Source organism: Gigantopelta aegis, chromosome 13 (genome assembly GCF_016097555.1).
Source record: "Gigantopelta aegis isolate Gae_Host chromosome 13, Gae_host_genome, whole genome shotgun sequence".
Lineage (NCBI taxonomy): Eukaryota > Metazoa > Mollusca > Gastropoda > Neomphalida > Peltospiridae > Gigantopelta > Gigantopelta aegis.
Genome location: NC_054711.1, coordinates 19,451,137 through 19,475,201, shown reverse-complemented (window position 1 = coordinate 19,475,201; position 24,065 = coordinate 19,451,137). Strand labels below are relative to the sequence as shown.

General features: G+C 37.0%; 2 protein-coding genes across 2 annotated transcripts in view; both read right to left on the bottom strand.

The window, feature by feature from the left end:
* The window catches only part of LOC121387192 (folylpolyglutamate synthase, mitochondrial-like), a 336,339-nt gene that overhangs the window by 134,338 nt on the left and 177,936 nt on the right, over positions 1–24,065 (bottom strand). The gene's annotated exons all lie outside the window — the stretch shown is intronic.
* LOC121387083 (pre-mRNA-splicing factor CWC25 homolog) lies at positions 7–23,675 on the bottom strand. The gene is made up of 9 exons (XM_041518105.1): positions 23,607–23,675; positions 16,068–16,157; positions 15,438–15,565; positions 12,878–12,962; positions 11,477–11,546; positions 9,711–10,259; positions 7,178–7,416; positions 4,441–4,605; positions 7–172 (listed from the first exon to the last, which is right to left on the bottom strand). The coding sequence occupies exons 2-9, from the start codon at positions 16,124–16,126 to the stop codon at positions 58–60; spliced, it is 1,410 nt and encodes a 469-aa protein (XP_041374039.1). The 5' UTR covers positions 16,127–16,157; positions 23,607–23,675; the 3' UTR covers positions 7–57.

Below are 24,065 nucleotides of genomic sequence, written 5' to 3'. Positions count from 1 at the left end.
TGTCTCCATTTTGAATGTCACCTGTGAAAAACGAGCTATCTTTGTTGAGTAAGAATGTCACTTTTTGGTGAAGTTTTTCTCAAGGTCGGTTTTCCTTCGTTGTATGTTGTACTTGTTTCTCTTCAGTCGGTCTTCAATTGTGCTCTCAGCGGCATGCTTGGACAACATCGGACTGAAATTTAAAAGAAACATTCTTGAATATAAACGTTTCTTACACACCCGTTGGTGAGAACAACATGCATTATTTTCGGTTACACATGGTTGTTAACACATGTACGTACATGTATGTTAACCATTTCAAGACATATGACTGGCTGCTCCTAAGTGATGACCAGGTCACCAGTGGCATACATCCAATGAAAAACAACACCGTGGAAATAGATCAGACTGTCACGTATAGTTAACCTGACAATCATGTGTCTGTGACGCGTAAATCGGCTACAAGTCCAACGGCTGTAAATAACTTTCAGTGGAAAAAGATGTTAAAATTTGCTTAAAACCTGTTTTTTGAGGATATGTAAGAAATAGAATATGACATTCGTATCCGTTAGATACCATTTATCTCACAACTCGTTTAAAAACGTATCAAACTTGCTTTCGCTCGTTAGATACATTTTAAAACAACTCGTTGTAAATGGTATCTTATGACCACTCGTGTATTATTCTCTATTTATATCAACATCAGATTTTCTAATGCAAATATTCAGGGCTATAACAAGTGGGTTGGGAGTAAAAAACGAAACTGCAACCCCAGAATAAAATATACATGTACAGTCAAACCTGTCCTAACGGCCACCTGTAATCTATGGTCACCTGCCTTAAGCGGCCACTTTCATGGCTGTTAACAAAAGCAAAATGTTGTGACTGAAATTTCAAGGTACAGGGCATTGCCCTGGTTGGGGGTTTAGATGGCGGATGTCAGTGCCATGATTATATCACCATTCAAAATGGTAGTGTTTTATATGACAATTGTAGTCCACTTTAAAGATGTATTTCTCCCAACCCAAACCCTGTTATATTTTTCTTGGACAAAAACATTAATTTGATGGGTCCTGCAGTGAACCTATATTAATAAAAATAGTCCTATGAGGCTGATATTTGCTGGGGTGTTCTTTCATAAGCTACGGGAATTTTTTTAAAGTTTGCATTATTACATGATATTATTTATTTAGGCTTGACCGCCAGCTAATGGACGGCAAATCAAATATTCAAATACATTTACATCGGGTGGCCCTTGTGTTATTGCAAATTCATTATGGTCGTTAAAAATTGGGGTAAAAGCCAATGTCTGATACTGCATTACACTAACGTTGAATAGTCATCTGTTGATCTTTGTGTCCATTTAACAAATACGTAACGCAAAATCTTGCAGTTTTAATACCCCTCTCGCTCGTGTAACATTTTGTGAGCGTGTCATATTTTACTTTGGGGTCCTTAGTAATACATATATGTTAAAATAAAACGGCAATGACTGGTAGCATTTTACTTTATTAATTAACATTATGTTGCACAATACCCCCCCCCCCCCAATTACGTTTTGTCATACATCCCATAATTCCCACTCTCCTTAGTGCACGTTGCATAGTTGTCGAATGACACCATTACTCAATCGTAAATAATAAAGAAGTACAAATGTAACATACCGCCGGTCGGTAAATGTTAATTTTTCACCAGATCAATTTTATTAAGTTTTAATATCTATAATAATACGCAATCTAATAATCTCCCAGCAGAACTATTACATTGTAACAGTGTTCAAACTCACACGTGGTGTTCGTCACATGGTGTGACATTGGGTACGGCATTTACTTCAAAGGGAGTCAGTAGCACATTTAAATAAGGTTTTTTTCACTTAATTTACAACTACTGTAGTAACGGGAGGGGGGGGGGGGGGGTTAGGGGTAATTACAAAAACCATACCAAACATGATTTAAAAAAAAAAATTAAAACAATTTAAATATCTGAACAAAAAGTACGAAACATATGTACACACCTTTTTATAAACTAAGATCTTCTGCTTAAAATAGCACAATAAATGGTGGTGCAGGATGCACATTAAGTCAATACTTTTACTTTCTACGTCCGTTCGGACTAAGGAAATAGCGGACTGGACGTGTTGCGATAGATCCCAAATACTGTATGTGTTAACGCAAATGGATGGATTAAAACAAAAAGTTGTATTCTTCTACCAAAAATGTATTTATCAGACAATGTAGGCATTGTTACTAAAAACTAAGATACAACAGACTGTATCAAAACAGGATACACCTAATTTGCATATCCAGGTCAGAGTTGTTCGTCACCTGTTCGTAATCGATCGGAAAACCAAAACGAAACTTTTTCGATGTCAGTTGTTTTTAACAATATACAATTAGCTAAATTTGTAAACATTTTTATGAGTTCAAGTGTCCACGACAAGAGCAACTTTGGGAATCTTTATTGGGAAACTGTTGGGTCGAAGGGTCTAACTGGGGAAAAGTGTGATATTGGATTGGGAATTTACGTTAGGGGAATGGGGCCGTTCACCAGCCCCAAAATTTATGGTAGATTATACCATGGGATGGGTCCCTAAAGGGGGTCAGTGGGGCAAAGAAAACGTCCGAAGTGATCGGGTTGATATTATGGAAACCGAAAACGGCCGAAGTGATTCTCATTCTCAAAAATTAAAAAAAGAAAAAAACACCTGACTGAAAAACATAATTTCCACAATTTCTCTGACGACGGAAATCCATTTTATGACGGACAGTTAACAGCCATGCACTTTGTCCCTCTTCATCGACCACTCTAACCACTGATCTACATCACACTACTTGACTTGTACGTCTACTTACTTGAGGAATTTAGTCCCACTTCATCGACCACTCTAACCACTGATCTACATCACACTACTTGACTTGTATGTCTACTTACTTGAGGAATTTAGCCCCACTTCATCGACCACTCTAACCACTGATCTACATCACACTACTTGACTTGTACGTCTACTTACTTGAGGAATTTAGCCCCACTTCATTGACCACTCTAACCACTGATCTACATCACACTACTTGACTTGTACGTCTACTTACTTGAGGAATTTAGCCCCACTTCATCGACCACTCTAACCACTGATCTACATCACACTACTTGACTTGTACGTCTACTTACTTGAGGAATTTAGTCCCACTTCATCGACCACTCTAACCACTGATCTACATCACACTACTTGACTTGTACGTCTACTTACTTGAGGAATTTAGCCCCACTTCATCGACCACTCTAACCCTGACTACATCACACTACTTGACTTGTACGTCTACTTACTTGAGGAATTTAGCCCCACTTCATCGACCACTCTAACCACTGATCTACATCACACTACTTGACTTGTACGTCTACTTACTTGAGGAATTTAGCCCCACTTCATCGACCACTCTAACTACTGATCTACATCACACTACTTGACTTGTACGTCTACTTACTTGAGGAATTTAGCCCCACTGCCTCGACCACTCTAACCACTGATCTACATCACACTACTTGACTTGTACGTCTACTTACTTGAGGAATTTAGTCCCACTTCATCGACCACTCTAACCACTGATCTACATCACACTACTTGACTTGTACGTCTACTTACTTGAGAAATTTAGTCCCACTGCCTCGACCACTCTAAACACTGATCTACATCACACTACTTGACTTGTACGTCTACTTACTTGAGGAATTTAGCCCCACTGCCTCGACCACTCTAACCACTGATCTACATCACACTACTTGACTTGTACGTCTACTTACTTGAGGAATTTAGTCCCATTGCCTCAACCACTTATTTACATCACACTACTTGACATGTACATCTACTAAAATGAGGAATGTAGCCTCACTGCTTTGACCACTCTAACCACTTAATATTTACATCACACTACTTGACATTAGAGCTGCAACGAATACACCAAGTGGTGAATATGATACGTATCATGAATATAGGTCTCGAATACGAATAAATATTCACGAATACCAATAATTACATTGAATCTACCAATACTGTACTACTGACTTGCTGAATGAAGCAACCCACTAGTGAACAAAAGTGAAAACTAGTATTTAAACAGTAGGATGAGTTTAACATTAAACTATGAAATATGAGACATTGGAAATTAAATAATTTACGTTGTTAATAATAACTAACTATATTATACAGAGGATGTACCAGTTTTTTATATAGAAAACATCGCGTGACTGACGTAATTTGGTCATCGAGAGTACGTTGGTTCATATATTAATAATAATAAAGATAAAAAAACAAATAATAATAAAAAACCCCACACCAAACACACACAAATATATTCAGTTCTTTGGGTACCGAATAACGAATATGTATCGCAGATAGCCTATATTCTGTGCACCGTATACATGAGTGAATCGTCGCAGGTCTACTTGACATGTACATCTACTTACTTGAGGAATTTAGCCCCATTGCCTCGACCACTGTTCTCTAACTCCTCCTCTTTTTGATCCTCCTGTTCGTAATGCTTGACGTTCGACCTCCGTTGTTCCTCCCTCCATTTGGCATTGTCCATCATCTCTGCGAGTTTCTTCTCACGTTCTTCGGCGGTCAGCTTTCTAGAAAATAAAGGAATGTTTAAAGGCATTGCCGCTGATATACTACATACACCTCATCATTCCCGATGTCATTACTTTGCACACCATCTTAATATAGTTCGATTTAAGAAATTAAAAATATTTAACACAATAATATAAAATACTGAAACAGTGGCGGAGGAACGTGCCAAAAAGTGGGGGAGAAAACTTTTATATTTACACATTTTTACACTATTATAAAGCAAATATAAAGCAAAATATCTGAAAAGTGGGGGGGGGGGGGCCATATGCCCCCTTTACTTCCTACGCCAGTGTGAAATAACGGGGGGGGGGAATGTAGTCAACCTACGTGCAAACGGGTTTTTTGCATGGTAGTCACAAGTGACTGTACTTTCTAAAAATACCTGTCTTGTAACCCTCTTCATAGAATATATTGTGACATTGACATTGTAGTGAAAGTTAGTTTGTTTTGTTTAAACGATACCACTAGAGCACATTGATTTACTAATCATCGGCTATTGGATGTCAAACAATTGGTAATTTTGACATATATAGTCTTAGAGAGGAAACCCGCTACATTTTTCCGTTAGTAGCAATGGATCCTTTATATGCACCATCCCATAGACATGACAGCACATACCCAGGTCTCGAACTTAATGACGAAACTGATGGCAATTGCAGTAGTTACAATATGACTTGCCGTCGGTCAGTCGCTTTACCGGTGGCACTTGTTTGTTGATGGATAAAAACTATTGCCGGTGGTTGAAGGCACTATTTTAGGTTTTTATATTTGTTGCAAAAGTTACCAATTTAAAATTGCCACAGTCAGACTCAAAATTGCCGTTGGTGAGCATTTTGCCTGTGGCATTCTTTCTGGGGGAGGTCCCCCATACGCCATGTTGACTGTGGTTGCATTAATTTCCATAGCACCATACCCAAACAGGTTTCTGGCAGAAACACTGGGCAAAAACATTTTAAAACTGCCATAATAAACAATTTCTTAAGTTCGAGACCTGCATGCCTCGGCCTTTGATGTACCAGTCTTGGTGTACAGGCTGGAGCAAGAAACAGCCCAATGGGCCCACAGACTGGGATCAATCCCAGACCGACCGCGCATCAAGAAGCACTTTACCACTGGGCTACGTCGCACCCCATGACAGGATAGCACTTACCATGACCTTTGATGTACCAGTCTTGGTGTACAAGCTGGAGCAAGAAACAGCCCAATGGGCCCACAGACTGGGATCGATCCCAGACCGACCGCGCATCAAGAAGCACTTTACAACTGGGCTACGTCGCGCCCCATGACAGGATAGCACTTACCATGACCTTTGATGTACCAGTCTTAGTGCACTGGCTGGAGCAATTAATAGCCCAATGGGCCCACCGACGGGTATCGATCCCAGACCGACCGTGCATCAATAGAGTGAAATTGTAGTGAAATGCATGAAAAGGTGAATGGTGGCGTGCAAACTTAAAAGTGGATGCAGCATCCAGGGCTAGTTCTGGGTGAGCAAAACAATTCGCTAAATTGTCTATTAAACTTCAAAAATTGCAGAAATCAACAGATATTTTCTTTAAAATGTCAATTATTACAGGAAATTATTTCGCCAAATTAAAATTAAATTCACCAACTGCTTTCAAAATTCACTATCTGCAAAAAAAGAGAGTAAAGTTTGTTTTATTTAACGACACCACTAGAGAGCATTTATTTTTTTATCTCATCATCGGCTATTGGACGTCAAACATATGGTCATTCTGACACTGTTTTTTTAGAGGAAACCTGCTGTCGTCACATAGGCTACTCTTTTACGACAGGCAGCAAGGTATTTTTTATTTGCGCTTCCCACAGGCAGAATAGCACAAACCATGGCCTTTGTTGAACCAGTTATGGATCACTGGTCGGTACAAGTGGTTTACACCTACCCACTGAGCCTTGTGGAGCACTCACTCAGGGTTTGGAGTCGGTATCTGGATTAAAAATCCCATGCCTCGACTGGGATCCGAACCCAGTACCACCAGCCTGTAGACCGATGGCCTAACCACAACGCCACCGAGGCCGGTATAACGAGAAGAAACCCAATCAGTTGAATGTATCCACCGAGGTGGTTCGATCCTGGTACGCAAGCATCTCAGGCTAGCACTCAACCAACTGATCTAAATCCCGTCCCTTGCTTGGTTAGGGCTGCAGCTAAAACACAATGTAACTGCTGTACTATTAATTTGTGGAATGCTGTTTTTATTATTTATTTTTTCTTAAATTGAAAATTAGAAGTACATTTATTTTTCTTCTATAGTTTTTTTTTTTCTTCTTCTGCATCCCAAACATTTTTTTTGGACCAGTTGTTGTGCTCTGGTTCGAATGAAAAAAAACCCCAATCAGTTGAATGTATCTACCGAGGTGGTTCGATCCTGGTACGCAAGGATCTCAGGCGAACAGATTAAGCCTAACCACGACGCCACCGAGGCCATTGCGGTTTGGCGAGTGCCAGAGCTAGCCCTGAATGCAGTTATCAGCCTAGGTACATCAACATGTACACGATTGTTCAAGCGAGCTGCACAACACTGAACTCTACCCTGCCCATTATTTCACCTTTTAGGCGACGGCCTTCTGGGTTTAGATTTCACTGGAGATCTGCTCCCACCACGATGTTGAAGTCTGCGCTGGCTTTCTACTGACGGCTTGCTGGAATTTCTGTTGGGTGACCTTGACCGTGACCTTGGAGACCTGCTGCGTTGTCTGTGGTGCTCTGGCGACCGCTTGGTTCTGTCTGGTGATCTTGATCGTTTTCCACGAACTTCATCTGTTCTTGTGTGTTGATTACCCATTTTCTAAATAAAAATAAAAATACTTGTTACTTGATGTAGCTTCTTAGTAGTTACGGAAAACAATTCCATATCACCATTCTTACAGCATTATTACTTCCAACAGTTTAAAATAGTCCAGTTTAAATAATTGTGTTGTCAATAAAAAGTAAAGTTTATTTTATTTAACGCCACTAGAGCACAAATGTAGACTTTTTTTTATCTCAACAGCTATATCGGCTATTGGACGTCAAACATATGGTCATTCTGACACTGTTTTTTAGAGGAAACCTGCAGTCGCCACATAAACCTGTTCCTCCCTAAATATCAGGACTTCTAGAATTTTGTTTTAATGGGCGCAGGAAACCTGTTCCTCCCTAAATATCAGGACTTCTAGAATTTTGTTTTAAATCTACTAGCCATGGGATTAGTGATTTTAAAACGTTACTAGCCACAATTAAAAATTCACTAGCCTCTGCTGTTGCCACTTCATGGGCTACTCTTTTCAATTAGCAGCAAGGGATCTTTTATATGCACCATCTCACAGACAGGGTAGTACATACCACGGCCTTTGATATGTCAGTCGTGGTGCACTGGCTGGAACGAGAAATAGCCCAATGGGCCCACCAATGGGAATCAGTCCCAGACCAACCGTGCATTGTGCGAGCACTTTACCACTGGACTACATCCTGCACCCATTCAGATCAATGGAGGTGGGATGCATAAAGATAGAGGTCAGGTTATGTAAATTAATACAGCATGTTATATCATCTTGTGGTGAGGCATTTATATGTATGTCTATGGCATGTTTGCCAATGCACTTTACTTACTGATTAAATATTGTTTTAAATTTTAAAAAAGGTTAAAGTTTCCTATTTCAATTAATTAAGTGTAGTATAGAAACCATTATTTCAAGTCTCAAAACTCAGACTAAAACATCTTTTTCTAGTGTACTCTTGTAAGGAAGGAAATGTTTTTATCTAACGATGCATTCAACACATTTTATTTATGGTTATATGGCATCGGACAAATGGTTAAGAACCACACAGATATTGAGGGAGAAAACCCACTGTTGCCACTTCATGGGCTACTCTTTTCTATTAGCAGCAAGGGATCTTTTATATTCACCATCCCACAGACAGGATAGCACATATCAAGGCCTTTGATACACTGGTTGGAGTGAGAAATAGCCCAATGGGGCCCACTGACAAGGATCGATCCTAAACCGACCGCACATCAAGCGAGCGCTTGACCACTGGGCTACGTCTCGCCCCCTGTACTCTATTAGACAAAAGTTCTACAATATACTGGGCTTTAGATTGCATCTAAGTCAAGACGATAAAAGTTGTGCCCAAAATATTTATACACCAAAAATACAACCAAATGTTGAGCTTTGATTACATTCAATTAAACTCTTGAGCAAATTGTGAGCATCGACAATACACTTCACCAGCGGCTAATAATATTGCAGTGCCAAAAAATGTCCGCACTCAGCTCAGAATGGACAAAAACAACCCTGTGGTGTCCAAGTCCAAATTAGTGAGATCTAAAGTTTTGAATACAGTACAAATAAAGAGATTAAACTCAGGCATCGAAATAAGTCGAGAACGGTCATTCAGGTTACCGGGAGGAAAGGAAGGAAATGCTTTATTTAACAGTGCACTCAACACATTTTATTTACAGTTATATGGCGTCGGAAATATGGTTAAGGACCATACAGGTATTGAGAGAGGAAACCCACTGTCGCTACTTCATGGGCTACTCTTTTCGATTACCAGCAAGGGATCTTTTATACGCACCATCCCACAGACAGGATAGTACATACCACGACCTTTGTTACATCAGTTGTGGAGCACTGGCTAGAACGAGAAATAGCCCAATGGATCCAACGATGAGGATCGATCCCAGACCACTGTGCATGAAGAGAACGCTTTACCACTGGCCTACGTTCTGCCCTGGTTACCGGGAGGTTAACGTAAACCAGGCAATGCATTCCGGACTTGCGTGTTTCGTTTTCTCGTAAGGAATTGCATCGATGTTCGTGCACACTTGTGCAACTGCAAGCAATTTCGGCAATCCGCGTTTAAGCAGTGCCCACTAGATAAATTTACTTCCGGATTTCGTTTCTCGTACCAACGTTCGCGTGCACCGATACAATTTCAGAACGTCCGCGTTTTAGCGTTAAAAGTAGTAGTAGTAATAGGAATTCAATTCTAACTTTCATATAGTTGTGGTAACCTATAGGTTACCAGGCTATGTTTTGTGGTAACCTGTAAATGGGTTACCAGACACAATGCTTATGTCGATGCCTGTAAACTCACAATTAATCCGTAGGTTTTGGGTTGAGGTTCTTCACTACTGCTGCTATCATAGCGTTGTCTTCTGTGACTAACGGGAGGTGGAACTCTGGTCCTATCTTGCAGCTGAATTTTTTCGCTCTCTTCCGATGAATCTCTTGAACGATTTCTTTGTGAACGTTCAAATCTATCACCATCTGGAGAAGACCTATTTGACAATGTCCTCCTCCTTGAATGATCTTTCCTTGAATGTTCAGAATTATCTTTACCCAAATGTTCAGAATTATCTTTCCTTGAATGTTTAGAGTTACCTTTCCTTGAATGTTCAGAATTATCTTCCCTTGAATGACCATGATGAATGTTTTCGGCACTGTGATGCTTGGAGGTTTTGCCAGTTTTATCTCCCTTTGAAAAATGTTTTTCTTTAAGACTAGTCGATCCATGTTTGCTGTTTTGTTTTTTATTTAAGATTGACAGATATTTACTGACAAGGTCGTCTTCACTATCTGAATTATCCTTCCTGTGTTTGTGCTTTTTCTTTTTCTTCTTTTTGTCTCGCTTCTGCTGCTCGATCTATAAAGCGAAAATCAGAATAACAATTTCAAAATAATCAAGTTACACACTAAGTAGCAGTAGTTTAATACATAAGCGTACTAGATGGATGTGGGCAAAACCTCAAATTCGGGCAAAAATGATGCAGATATTCGGGCAAAATGTGCTAACCTGAGACCTCTTTGCCATGTATTTCCATCATTCTACACTCAAAATTAGTTGCATCCCTATATAGCTGTTTGGAAGTAATGCTAATATGAATAAATGTTGTTATGCCAGAGGCGGATCTAGGGCGGTGCAGTTATAATTTTATTACATATTAATTTTCATTTTTTTCACGATCTCCTCCAAACCTCTCCGAATGCTCCCCCTAAATGGATTTTTTGGATCCGCCACTGTATGCAGTTTAATTCAGGCAAAAGCCAGCCTGCCCACATACAATAATGGGAGCCCGTACGCCTATGTTTTAATATGTCTTAAGGTGTTGTTAAACAAATATCCCTTTCATTTCTTTTCTTTTATAACATTTAGACTACTGGATTAATTTTTTACAAAAAACCATGTTGAGTGGGTACAAGTTTATAATTTTTACTCACATATATTCACTTAAATGTTTTATAAATACATAAAAGTTCATAGTTGAATCGGTAAGTAATATTTTTGTGGGTTTTTCTAATTTATATAATATTTTCGATCAGTTAATGCTAATTGAAATTCGGGAAAAAATTGCGTTTACTTATGGGCATTTGTGGCCAGCTGTCCAGTATTTATGTTCATTATTCCAAATAGCAGTGGGGTTTTTTACCAGAATGTTTCTTTAAAAACAAACTACAATTCATATCCCAATATTTGATGACTTGTTGTTGGTAAAACAATCAAATTTATTATCAAATTAGCTATCACAATCAGTTATTAATCACTGAAAATTACCGTGACGTGCTACCAATGTTGTCAAGCGAAAATACTTGCCGAAAACCAAGTTTTCAACTCAAAATTCCAAGGTATTTTCCACGGAAAAACAAAAAACTAAAGATACAGGAAATTGAGTTCTTTTCCGTTTCCCGTTACCTAATTGTTTCCAGGGAGTGTCATGTGCAAAACGGCGGGAAATATGAAATGGAGAATGCACTGTATACAGTGTACAGTATGTCGACTGACATGACGTCGGGCGAGATATCGCGCCTGCAGTAACCAGAAGGTTAAATACCATTATAATGTAGGAGTTGAAATAAAGGTACCATTTTTTTCAACTGTTTCATCTTGATTGGGTTCTGCAACAACTTTCGTCTAGATTCTTCTTCCACTTTCCTGTGAATAAACAAAACAAGTAAGGATTGTCAGTTATTTATGTTATGTTCATCGAGGCATGAACAAAAAATATCAGCAAACTGTCTGAATCGGCAAAGTGCATATTTGATTTTGAATTATGTTTTTGGTTCAATAACACTCAATGAGACAAAGTTACAATATATAGTGACATCATCAGATATGACGTTCCCCGATGTTATGTTTTACATTTATCGAGAAATGTTTTTGGTTCAATAACACTCAATGAGACAAAGTTACAATATATAGTGACATCATCAGGTATGACGTTCCCCGATGTTATGTTTTACATTTATCGAGAAATGTTTTTGGTTCAATAACACTCAATGAGACAGAGTTACAATATATAGTGACATCATCAGGTATGACGTTCCTGATGTTATGTTTTACATTTATCGAGAAATGTTTTTGGTTCAATAACACTCAATGAGACAAAGTTACAATATACAGTGACATCATCAGGTATGACATTCCCCGATGTTATTTTTTTACATTCATCGAGAAAGTAACAAACTCACGTTACTACGGCTGGACCAATGGGATGAAGGAAGGAAGGAAATGGTTTATTTAACGACGCACTCTACACATTTTATTTACATTTATATGGCATCGGACATATGGTTAAGGATCACACAGATATTGAGGGAGGAAACCCACTGTCGACACTTCATGGGCTACTCTTTTCGATTAGCAGCAAGGGATCTTTTATATGCACCATCCCATAGAAAAGATAGCACATACCACGGCCTTTGTTACACCAGTTTTAGTGCACTGGCTGGAGCGAGCCAATGGGATGAAATTATATTGTAATGAATGTAACGGAAATTTAATTTTTATGAAAGGAATCATTCTGAGTATTGATTAAACTACATCTTTCATTGTTCATGCAGCCACCAAAAAGGATAATATTAAATATTTTTTTGGTATATTATTATGGATTTAAATACTTAATTAAAAACAAAAACATTAATAATAAATATAAAAAATTGGTGACTGGGCAATTACAAACTGCAAGATAGCCATATGCGTGTATCACAATATGGATTTAAATACTTAATTAAAAAAAAAATTTAAATTAATAATAAATATAAAAAATTGGTGACTGGGCAATTACAAACTGCAAGATAGCCATAAATTCAAAATCATGAAAAATTTACTTCTGCAACTAATACCAATTTTATAGAAGCAGGGACAGATCCAGGGGGAGATTACTGAGTAAGATGCAATTCAATATGAAAGGAATGGGGACAGCTGAATAATTATAATAATAAAAACATTATGTTGTGATATTATTGCTAAAAATTAATTCTTACCTGATAGCAAAGAGTGGGTCTTCTCTCATTTTGGCCTGCATGTCCAGAGTTATGTTTGCCTTGATCCGTTCACCAAACACATCGGCTGCAACAACCAACATTAAACATTAAACCAACAACAGGGCTTGAACTTAAGAATAAATTTTTTTGTTAATTTCCGAGACAAAAGATAGATTCACTGTTAACACTGCGATTGGAAAACAATTTCTTTGTATCAAAATGAGAATTAGGATAAATTGTTTGTTAAAGTTAATCCAAGTTACAAACGAACATGATGTCAGCCGTTCTTATCATATTGTGTGACATTACCCGAGGACTTCCGTATTGACCCATTTGAAACAACTCGGTCATTTCATAAAATTTGTACTTACACTTTGACCGAGGTATTTAGTTTGTTTTGAACTTCTTTTTTGATTATTTTCACTACTTTTTTGTTTTAGTTGCAAAATAAAACCATTGTGACAAATAGTTTATTTTATATATGGGAAAAAAATTTCTCGGGCTAGTGATAATATCTGTAGGCTAAATTGAGAATAATACATGAGTGGCTGTTAGATACCATTTATCTTACAACGAGCTGTTTTAAAATGTATCTAACGAGAGAAAGCAAGTTTGATACGTTCTTAAACAACAAGTTGTAAGATAAATGGTACACATGTATCTAACAGACACAAATGTATTATTCTATTTCTTACATATCCTCAAAAACCAGGTTTTAAACAAATGTTAACATCATTTTCGACTAAAGTTATTTACAACCCTTGCACTTATGCATCAGAAACAAATGATTGCCAGGTTAACTATACTTCACAGTGTAATCAATTTTGATTGTGCTGTTTTTTCATTGGATGTATGACATTAGTGACCAGGAGCAGCCAGTCATATGTCTTGAAATTGTTAACACACGTGTAAACAAGTACAAGTATGTGTTATCAAAAATAAAGAATGATGTTCTCACTAATGGGTGTGTAAGAATCTACAGTATTTTTATATTTACTAATCCGGCTCACTTGGTGACTTGGGGTTTTGGGGGTTTTTTTTAGACCTATAAGCCTGGAACATGATTGTTCTACAAACTGTTCTTTTTTTTAGCTTTGCAAAGTTTTCTTTTCTTATTGCCAAATGAAATTGCATTAAAATGTCAATAAAAACTGAAATCGAAACTCTTTTATCAAAACTGAAACCGGAAACCAAAGCCAAATTTCACAACGGAACATTACTATTTTTAACATAAATGTTAGTTGGTGGTTGATAACTACATTAACTACAATCAAGCTTCAATAATTCAAACTTCAGTAATCTGTCAAAAACCTTCATCATGTGAACTAATAACAGACCATGAAAATGTGAACTTCCAAAACTCAAAAGCTGTGATCTCAAGGTAATGTATTTATCCAATATATATATATATATTTCTCCCATCCATAGCCATGCAAGACAGGCATACTATTATTCCATGACATCAGCCCATGCAGAATAAATCGGTCTTGCATGACCACGTGACTTCCGTTGTTTGAGCTGATATTAACATTGGGTAACATCACGTAAATGACAAAATAATGCAAAAAATGCTTTTTATATTTCATAAAAACAAGGAAACCTGCTGTCATAATGGAATTATACCATGATTTTCGGTTTATACCTTTAGTATAAACCATTTTTGGGTATGATCTTTTCAATGGTTATGATTCTTTTATTGTAAGATAAAACATAAAAAATGTAGGTTTTTCACGTTTTCCCAAAATGCTTGTTTTTCATCTCCTGGATGGGAGAAAAATAATCCTCCATTATGTATCCATGTGGGACAGGGCTATTCCACTCTCGGGTACATAATATGGTGTCAGGGACAAGGCTTGCTGAGTCCCTGACACCATATTATGTACCCTCGGGTGGAATAGCCCTGTCCCACATGGACACATAAGAATGATTCTTTTAGTATGGATGGATTTCTTACACGCCTGTTAGAGAGAACACTGTTCTTGGTATCATATGTGAAGAGAGATAAAGATAAAGACATTTGAATGACGGGATCTACGGTCATGACCAAGTTTTCCAAGCCATGCCATCCAATGAAATTAGCAGTACTGAATTTGATTGAGCACTCTGTGATGTACATGTAGGCTACATTAATCTTACAAGTGTAATTCTATAATTTGTAGTTGGACACTACATTTAAACTTATTTTTAACCTGGTATTTGACAACATGTCAGAACTAGAATGCTATACTATTACTTAAGTTTGTTTTGTTCAACCACACCACTAGAGCACATTAATTTATTAATCATCGGGTATTGAATGTCAAACATTTAGAAATTTTGACATATAGTCTTAGAGAGGAAACCTACATTTTTTCACCAGTAGCAAGGAATCGTTTATATGCACCATCACACAGACAGGATAGCACATACCACAACCTTTGATATACCAGTCATGGTGCACTGGCTGAACAAAAAATAGCCCACCAACGGAGATCGATCCCAAACCGATGGCGCATCAAGAGAGTGCTTTACCACTGGCACTGGACTATATTGCGCCCCCTAGTTTTGTTATCTACGTTACCTTGTGGAATGGGTTCTTCAGGCTTATCTTCCGTTTCAAAATGTTTGTCGACTTTCTTGCCCAGCAAATAATCTTCTCTGTCTGGCTTGGCCTTTGTGTACATCCAGTCCATATTGGGAACATTCCTCCTGATAGGATGAAACAATGGATGAAGAAGGAAATGGTTTATTTAACGACGCACTCAACACATTTCATTTACAGTTATATGACGTCGGAACAATAGATGAATGAATGAAATATAAAATAAGAATGACTGATGAACAAAATAAATGAATGTCAAATGAATTAGCAAACAAATGAAGGAAGGAAGGACACGTTTTATTAATGATGCACTCAACACATTTTATTTACAGTTAAATATGGCGTTGGACTTATGGTTGAGGACCACACAGATATTGGGCTACTCTTTTCGATTAGCAGCAAGGCATTTTTTTATATGCACCATCATACAGACAGGATAGTATATACCACAGCCTTTTTTACACCATATAACCATAAATAAAATGTGTTGAGTACGTCGTTAAATAAAACATAAATTTCCTTCCTTAATTTAACAATGTCCAAAAAATAAATAATAAAAACCCCCACCAAAACAGACCAAATAACATGGTAAAATCATAAACAAATTACTCTTTTTCTTTCATGATCTCCAAAATCTTCTTTCTCTCCGAGGGGTCTAATGCATCCATCTTGCCCGAGTTTTACCAACTTGATCTCAAACTGAAAGAATAAACACATTAGACATCATGTACACGGTCATGATCATTTCATTTCATTTCAACTTATTTCCGTGCTTATATCCCATTAAGGTTCAAGCATGCTGTCCTGGGCACACACCTCAGCTATCTGGGCTGTCTGTCCAGGACAGTGGGTTAGTTGTTAGTTGGTTAGTGGTTAGTGAGAGAGAAGAGGGTGTAGTGGCCTTTCACCTACCCATTTTTGTGCCGCTACTGTAGTGAATAGTAGATATAGTCCAATCAGAACTGGGAATGAGCAGAAAGGTTATTTTTATAAACCAGGGGACAATATTTTGAAATTTGAGGGAACCAGAAGTCGGTTCACGTGGTTTTTACCTAGGTAACCAATTGTTTGGTTACGTGAATTATATTTGCGTAACCCGTGGGTTTACCTGATCTGTTACCTCAAAATTACATTGAAATTATATTTTAAATACATAGTTTTTAGCTGAAACATAAAGTTAAAACAAATACAAAAGAAAACATTTTACAAAAAAAAAATGTCTTTAATGCTTGCTAAAGTTAACAATATTATAAAAGAACTGAATATCAGCCCCAGTACTGAAACAAAATACAAGGGCGTAGCCAGAAATTTTCTTAGCATTACACACGCCAAAGGCATACCCGAGCGGGGATATTCGGGGGGCCTCCCCCTGTGAAAAGTTTGAAACTCAGGACGGCTGTAGATGCACAATCTGAGCCTTTTCGGAGGTTTTTTTTTTTTTTTTAATCTTTTTTTCGAGTCAATTTTAAGAGGATTTGTATAGAACAATTACAGACAGCCTCGACCTATTCCCGGATTTTATTTTTGCATTATGCACATGCGTACTGTGCACTACGCCTTTGAAATATATATATAATCATTTGGAGGGATTCCTTTTTGCATTTTTGCGGTGGTTATATGCTACTTTCACTTTATCGATGGTACTTCTATACTAGTGACATTCCAAATGTTGTTTTTTTTAAAGCTCATTATGCGATGTTAGTATTTTTCAATTTTTTAGACACTTTTGGATTCCTGTTTACGTTAAAACTGTTTTTAACATATGTAAAATTATAGGCAATCCAATATTATGTCTACATATATTCCTTTAGAGATAAAATAGCAGCAGATAATTTAGCCGTCCGCAGCGGTCTGACTCTGAGCACATTTCTTTAAAACCTTTGACTCGACTCTATACTGAACATTTACTTTACTAATTAGACTGGTTGCAAATTACAACTGTTGAAATATAACGTTTACTGATTTGCTGTGCATCAAGTATCTAAAATTCAGCCTAAAACATTTGTCGAAATACTAGTAGTATGTTTGTGTGAATAAACGTCCTGTAATTGTGAAGTTTGCAAGTTTTAATTTCTGAACGTTTACAGGTCATGATGTAACCAGTTTGCGGTTCGCGTAAATTTATCTCTGCGTAACTGACACACGAACAGAACGGCGGTTCGCGTTAAATATTGTGCCCTGTAAACACATGTGCCTGAACTTCAAATACTTCTTATGTTCATCTAATTCTAACCGATTGTGTAATTGAAGTAAAGCTGATTGGTTGAAGCAAATCAATTATATAACAGATGATCAATGATGAAATGCCAACCGATTCCCAACACTAATTTTAACAGACAGGTTGAAAAATATAACCAAATATACTGGCAACCTATTTTGGAAAGACTGAACCTTGAGACAAAAACACAGGGCACCTGACAATACTAATATTATTATTATTGTTTGACCTAGATATATGATAAATTGAAAGATGACATGTCAGGAAAGTGTTCCAAACATTTCAGCATGATAATACTAATTAATATTAATTACTAACCTAAACCCTAAACCTATAAGCCTAAATATACTGAATGGAAAGTCTTACCGCTTGTCATCGAGAAGAATGAAAATTCAATGATCTATTATAAATACTTAAAATCTGGCCTCTGTTAACTTTTTTAACTGGAAGCCAGAAGGCACTTACATGTACTTGTATTTTTTGTATAGATAATATGAAATGTTTTAGTCGCAAAATAAAAAAAATGGTCGCATATAAAAACAAATGAAGTCACTGTAGAGAGCTAAAATATGTTCAAGCCTCGAAACGGCCTGTGGCAAGGTTGCCAAATGCGACCAATGTCCTGTTTGGCTGACTTAATTTTTTTTAAATAACGGCGTTAGTCGCCCAAATAATATTACCTCAGGGGTTCAAAAATGTTCAAAAAAATTACTTGTCACAGGGCAAGTGCCAATCAGATATTCACTTGCCCCATATATTTTTCCACTTGCCCATACTTCTTAAGGTAACCAATTGTGTTACTCCTATTTAATTTAATACAGTGCTTAATAATGTAATAATATTGAAAGTAATTGGTTTGATTGCACAAATAAAGAATTTTGCCAATAGGTTACAACACTTACTCAGGAAGTACTAAATGTATATGTCTGTCCAGTAGTATCCACTGTCTTCTCTATTTGTTGATTTAAACTTTATTTTTTAAATAGTGTCCATTTGTTGATTTAAACTTTATTTGTTTGGTAGTGTCCACTTGTTCATCTCAACATAATTATTGTGTCGATGTATGTATTAGTGGCTGTGGATGTGGCGATCGAGAACCCTTTCCACTTGTGAGCCATTCTTTTATGGCTGGCATTGGTTGAAAAATGTTTATGGATTTTGGCCCATGTGTCATTATAGTGAGTATATTATTTAACATTCTCTGCCCCAAAACACTTCTCTGGGATGTTTTTACCCTGTTTATAGCTGAGAAAAGTCTCGCAAACAGCCGTGGCTGGGCTTAAAGTAAACATGAGCTCTGTTTATGTTTTTAAAAAGTACATGTTTGATAAACAACATCGATTGCAGCATTGTATTTTTAATTTATTGAGCATAATTTATTTGTTAAAAACTATTAATAAAGCAGAAAAAAATGAATATATTCATGTATGCTTAGAGAGCATCGCACCATCATTATTATGGCATAGGGCTAATGAAATCTAACTTCACCGTACCCGTTCATTTTACATGGACGTAGATTTACATTTGCAAAGTACTGAAAAACATTAAGTATGTTTTTGCTACACGGTTTATGATAGGCTATCTAAACTAAAATATCTTGCAACGTTTATAAGAATACAGTTCATAATATTTATACTTTGTTCAAGTGAACTCAGAAATTATAAACGTGCTTTACGCCCCCGTTCATTTGCAAAGAGTAGATTCCAGAGTCCACCGCGTTAATGTCATATATAATTTGAATATGACAATTTTTTTAAGGATTAAACATTTTGATTGCATTCACAAGGCATGTATATTTTATTTTTATTTAAAATACACCTGCGAAGTCACAGTATTGTCTCAACGCTCCATTATTTCTCAGTAATGGAGAGATGAAACCCTACTTAATTAATCCACTAAAATCATTAGTGTTAATTTCCATACTAACATATATTCACATAAAATCATTACTCAGTGGTGTATTTTAAGTAGGGCAATATCCTCGCAACTCTCCATTCCTGAAAAATAATAGGACTCGTCTCCATTATTTTTTCAGGAATGGAGAGTTACTCGGACATTCCCCTATACATAAGCTGTAAAGTGTATTGGACGCTATTTCCAAGTTTGAAGATCATCGAACCGATTACTTGTATGAATTCAATCAAACGTTCAGTGGCGGAAATACCAATCTTAGCTGATAGTAAAAGAGGAATAACTCTAAAGTTGTTATTGAACTTTTCAACACATTGTTTTCCGTTTTGGTGTTAACGCGTTGGCAAGAGTTCCGATTGTTCCAGCATTTAGAGTTAGTTCTCCTTACAGCTATGTAAATGCTCGAACAATCGGAACTCTTTCCAAAGGTTTTACCGAGATTTGTAAAAAAAAACTAAAGAAAAAAAGTTTTAGGTGTTACTTATATAGTCACTTGTCATCGGACATATGCAGTTAACATAATTACTTGTCCGGCATGAAAATTCCACTTGGCACGGGCATCGGGCGATGGGATTTGTGAACCCCTGTACCTTCTTTAGAGCTATAACATGAGCCCCTATTAATATTTGTATTCCACATTAAAACTTTGCTTGTGGTTCCCTAGCCATAATTCGCCAACATGCATTATTATTTTTGGGGCCACCATCTTTTTTGGCAAGTTTCGAACTGATGTTTAAAAAAATATATAGTGTTTTTCGGTATTGTCAATATCATATATTAGGAATAAAAATTGTATTATGCGAGCAAAATACATTATTCTTATTCCTAATACATGTATATGATATTGACAATACCGAAAAACACAAGGGTAATAATCTCTTTATCATATAATCTCAAGCTTAATACATGTTTTTGTAAACTGTACACGCAACTTTAATTCTACACATGTAAAAATATGTGGTGAGGTGTATTTTTGAATGGAAATGACATCATTTTGAATGTCCTTACATCAAAATAAGCTAGGGCAAGCTTAATGTTTTTTTTTGTTTTCTGAATGCTGGACAGCTTTCTGTGTAAAACTGCTATTGAAATGTTTTTTATTTGATGATTATGAATGCATACGTCAATTATGGCGTGTCACCCTAGCACGGATGTTTAAATGTCAATAAACCTAGTGACGTGACCTCAATTAATTTACATCTAATTTGTGATCTGAAAAATATCACATACTTTGATTGTACTGAAAATGTAAGATATTATATGATAAATAATAATTACGACACTGTATCTTTACATTCATTCAGATTCTTCATTCAATCAAGGTGAACTAGGGACAAACGAACTTGTAACAATGGAAGTGCTTCTTTCGAACACCGACAGCTATTCTGTCTGTGGGATGGTACATTCTCTAAAAATACATATCAAAATTACCAAATGTTCGACATCGAATAGCCGATAATTAATAAATATTAGTTCATAAAATAAATATGTGCTCAAGTGCCCCCTTGAAGTGGTGTTGCTAAATTCTCTCTCCAGTTATCACGATTCACGTAGCAGGGTAGCCCCGAGTACTCCGACTGTAAAAGAGCTAGACGGACATTTGGACATAAATACGCTCTCATTACAGTCAGAGACCAACCTATTTATATTTTTGGCAATTCCTGACTACCAAACGGTAGGCAAAGATTCCGGCTCTAATACCACAACAATCATATGTTAGATGTCAAATACCTTTACATCGATCATTTTCGAGTTAACTGATACAAAAAAATCCACATATTAATCACTAATACACATACTACAGAAAGAAACCCGACAGCACCCACATTCAGCTACACTTCGTGACACTCCGTTGCAACAATTACAAAGCTCGGCGATCTATTTCGAGACGTAGATCACGTGATCGGCCACTGGGCGATTCCGCCTTGTGCAGCAGTTACAGGGGCCGTCTCATACCAAGCGACGTTACAACATGGAAGAGTTGGCTAATGCCGTTTTGGATGAATTTGGATTTAATTACATCATTAAACCAAAACAATTATACATTATTGATTCCATTTTGAATTTGAAGGATACATTTGGGGTGTTATCGACAGGATACGGCAAAAGTATGTGCTACGTACTGCCTCCTCTTATGAAAGATAAAGTAAGTAGTAATTTAATTTGATTATTTTATGTTTTATGAATTAGTCATTAGTACAGTAGTAGAGTGTGTGTGGGGTTTTTTTTTTCTCAACAATTATGTAACGCTCTTGAGGGGATGGGTTCATAAGATGTATTCTGAGGCGTTAAGGGGACGGATGGCAATGCTTGTTACTGCAAAATCAAAATTGAATCGGTGCATAGCTCATTCGATCTTTAAAACTTATCTTGCAAAATAATTAGTTGTTTTGCTATTCAGACCAAACTAAAAAATATTGAAATTTGTTTTGTTCAACGACACCACTAGAGCACATTGATTTAGTAATCACTAGCTATTGGATGTCAAACATTTGGTAACTGTCATGAGTATATGTACTTTCCCACAGGCTGGACAGCGCATACCACGGCCACTGACCAGTTATGGTGCACTGGTTGGAACGACAAAAAAATCAATCGGTTGAATGGATCCATCGAAGTTGTTCAATCCTGCGACGCGAACACTCAAACGACTGAGCTGAAACCCACTCCCTAAGAAATATGCGGAAATGACTCAAATGTGAAACTGTGGTGTAATATCTCATTAAAAAGCAAAAAGAAAAATAAAGAAAAAAAGGCGCTAGGATACTAGTAAATTAAGTAATAAAAATAGTTCAAATTTTGTTTTGGGTTGGTTGTAAGTATTATGTTTGCTTAATAACAAATTTTATATGAACGATCGTTTTATCCAAGCAAATGTAAATCACATATATGTATGGTAGTTAATAATTATTGACAATGCATTAACCTACATAGAACACAGCCCAGTTGTTTTCAACAACTGAACAGAGACCGATTCTGTAACACAATACTCAATGATCAGCTGTAGACAGGAATTCCGTCATAGTAGACAAGCTGACGCCTAGGGACCGATGGCGATGAGTTTCGCCGTATGCATGTATGGCCACAAATGACTGCCAGGTCCGATGGCGGGAATTAACCTGCTTATATCAGTTTGATGTTCAAGTAGGCTACACTCGTTGCTACCACGATTTCTGATCAGGGCCACAAACTGTACTCAGAACGAGAGGGGGTGTGGGAGTTTTAAAAAAAAGGTTTCCAACTTTTTTCAGCGTAGAATGTAGCCACAATTAATGAGATTACCCATCGATACGCATTGGCAGTTAACAGTACGACAATATTTGTCGCTGATTTACAAGTTCTTTTTTGACTGACGTTGCTGCTGATTTGTTTATATGAAAATAATAACCTCTCCGATTAAAAAAAAAAATTCAAACACAATTTTTACATTTTAAACAGTTAAAACAAAGACATGTTGTAATTAAATCCAAATTCATCCAAAACGGCATTAGCCAACTCTTCCGTGTTGTAACGTCGCTTGGTATGAGACGGCCCTTGTAACTGCTGCACAAGGCGAAATCGCCAAGTGGACGATCACATGATCTACATCTCGAAATAGATCGCCGAGCTTTGTAATTCTTGCGACGGAGTGTCATGAAGCATAGCTGAATGTGGGTGCTGTCGGGTTTTTTTCTGTAGTATGTGTATTAGTGATTAATATGTGGATTTTTTTGTATCAGTCGAAAATGATCGATGTAAAGGTATTTCACGTCAAACATAGGATTGTTGTGGTATTAGAGCGGGAATCTTTGCCTACCGTTTGTTAGTCAGGAATTGCCAAAAATATAAATAGGTTGGTCTCTGACTGTAATGAGAGCGTATTTATGTCCAAATGTCCGTCTAGCTCTCTTACAGTCAGAGTACTCGGGCTAGTAGCAGGGATTTCTTACTCAACGCAGAAATAATTTGACAGTGCGGTGGACTGTTGCGTGCAAAGATAATTATGTGGATTTACTTATCCATGTAATTATCAAACTTACATAACAATAGTTCTTGTGGTAAAACAAATTTATAACAAACGTAGCCTTTTTGTTTTAAAATGGACTGTTAGAGCGTCAAATAATTGGAATACACTTTACGTTTACGAATGCGTAGCACTTCAAAACACCAGTCAATATCCCCTATCCATTGTTTTTAATGTCTATTTGTACGATATCGTAAACATTAGGTTTAAAAATCATTGGGGACGAACTACTTGCGTAGAGAGAAAGCCCTATAGCCATTCCCAATGAATTATGATCCTCCTATAAAGACGTGGTTTTGTAAATAATTTCAGTTCGGTCTGACGTAAGAAAAATAGTAAAAGAGTTTTGGAAATAACAAGAATTCGACTCCGACATAAATAACTTGTAGCAAATTCCATGTGACAGAGAGAGAGAGAGAGAGAGAGAGAGAGAGGAGAGAGAGAGAGAGAGAGAGAGAGAGAGAGAGAGAGAGAG

Bases quoted from the DNA above. Each gene is read 5' to 3' on its own strand.
- LOC121387083 (XM_041518105.1), bottom strand. From the start codon at position 16,126: ATGGATGCATTAGACCCCTCGGAGAGAAAGAAGATTTTGGAGATCATG. The intron at 10,260-11,476 runs GTACCTTTATTT...TTCGCTTTATAG, and splicing joins TGAAACAGTTGAAAAAAATG to ATCGAGCAGCAGAAGCGAGA. The intron at 4,606-7,177 runs GTGAAATAATGG...TTTATTTTCTAG, and splicing joins AGAAGGCCGTCGCCTAAAAG to AAAGCTGACCGCCGAAGAAC.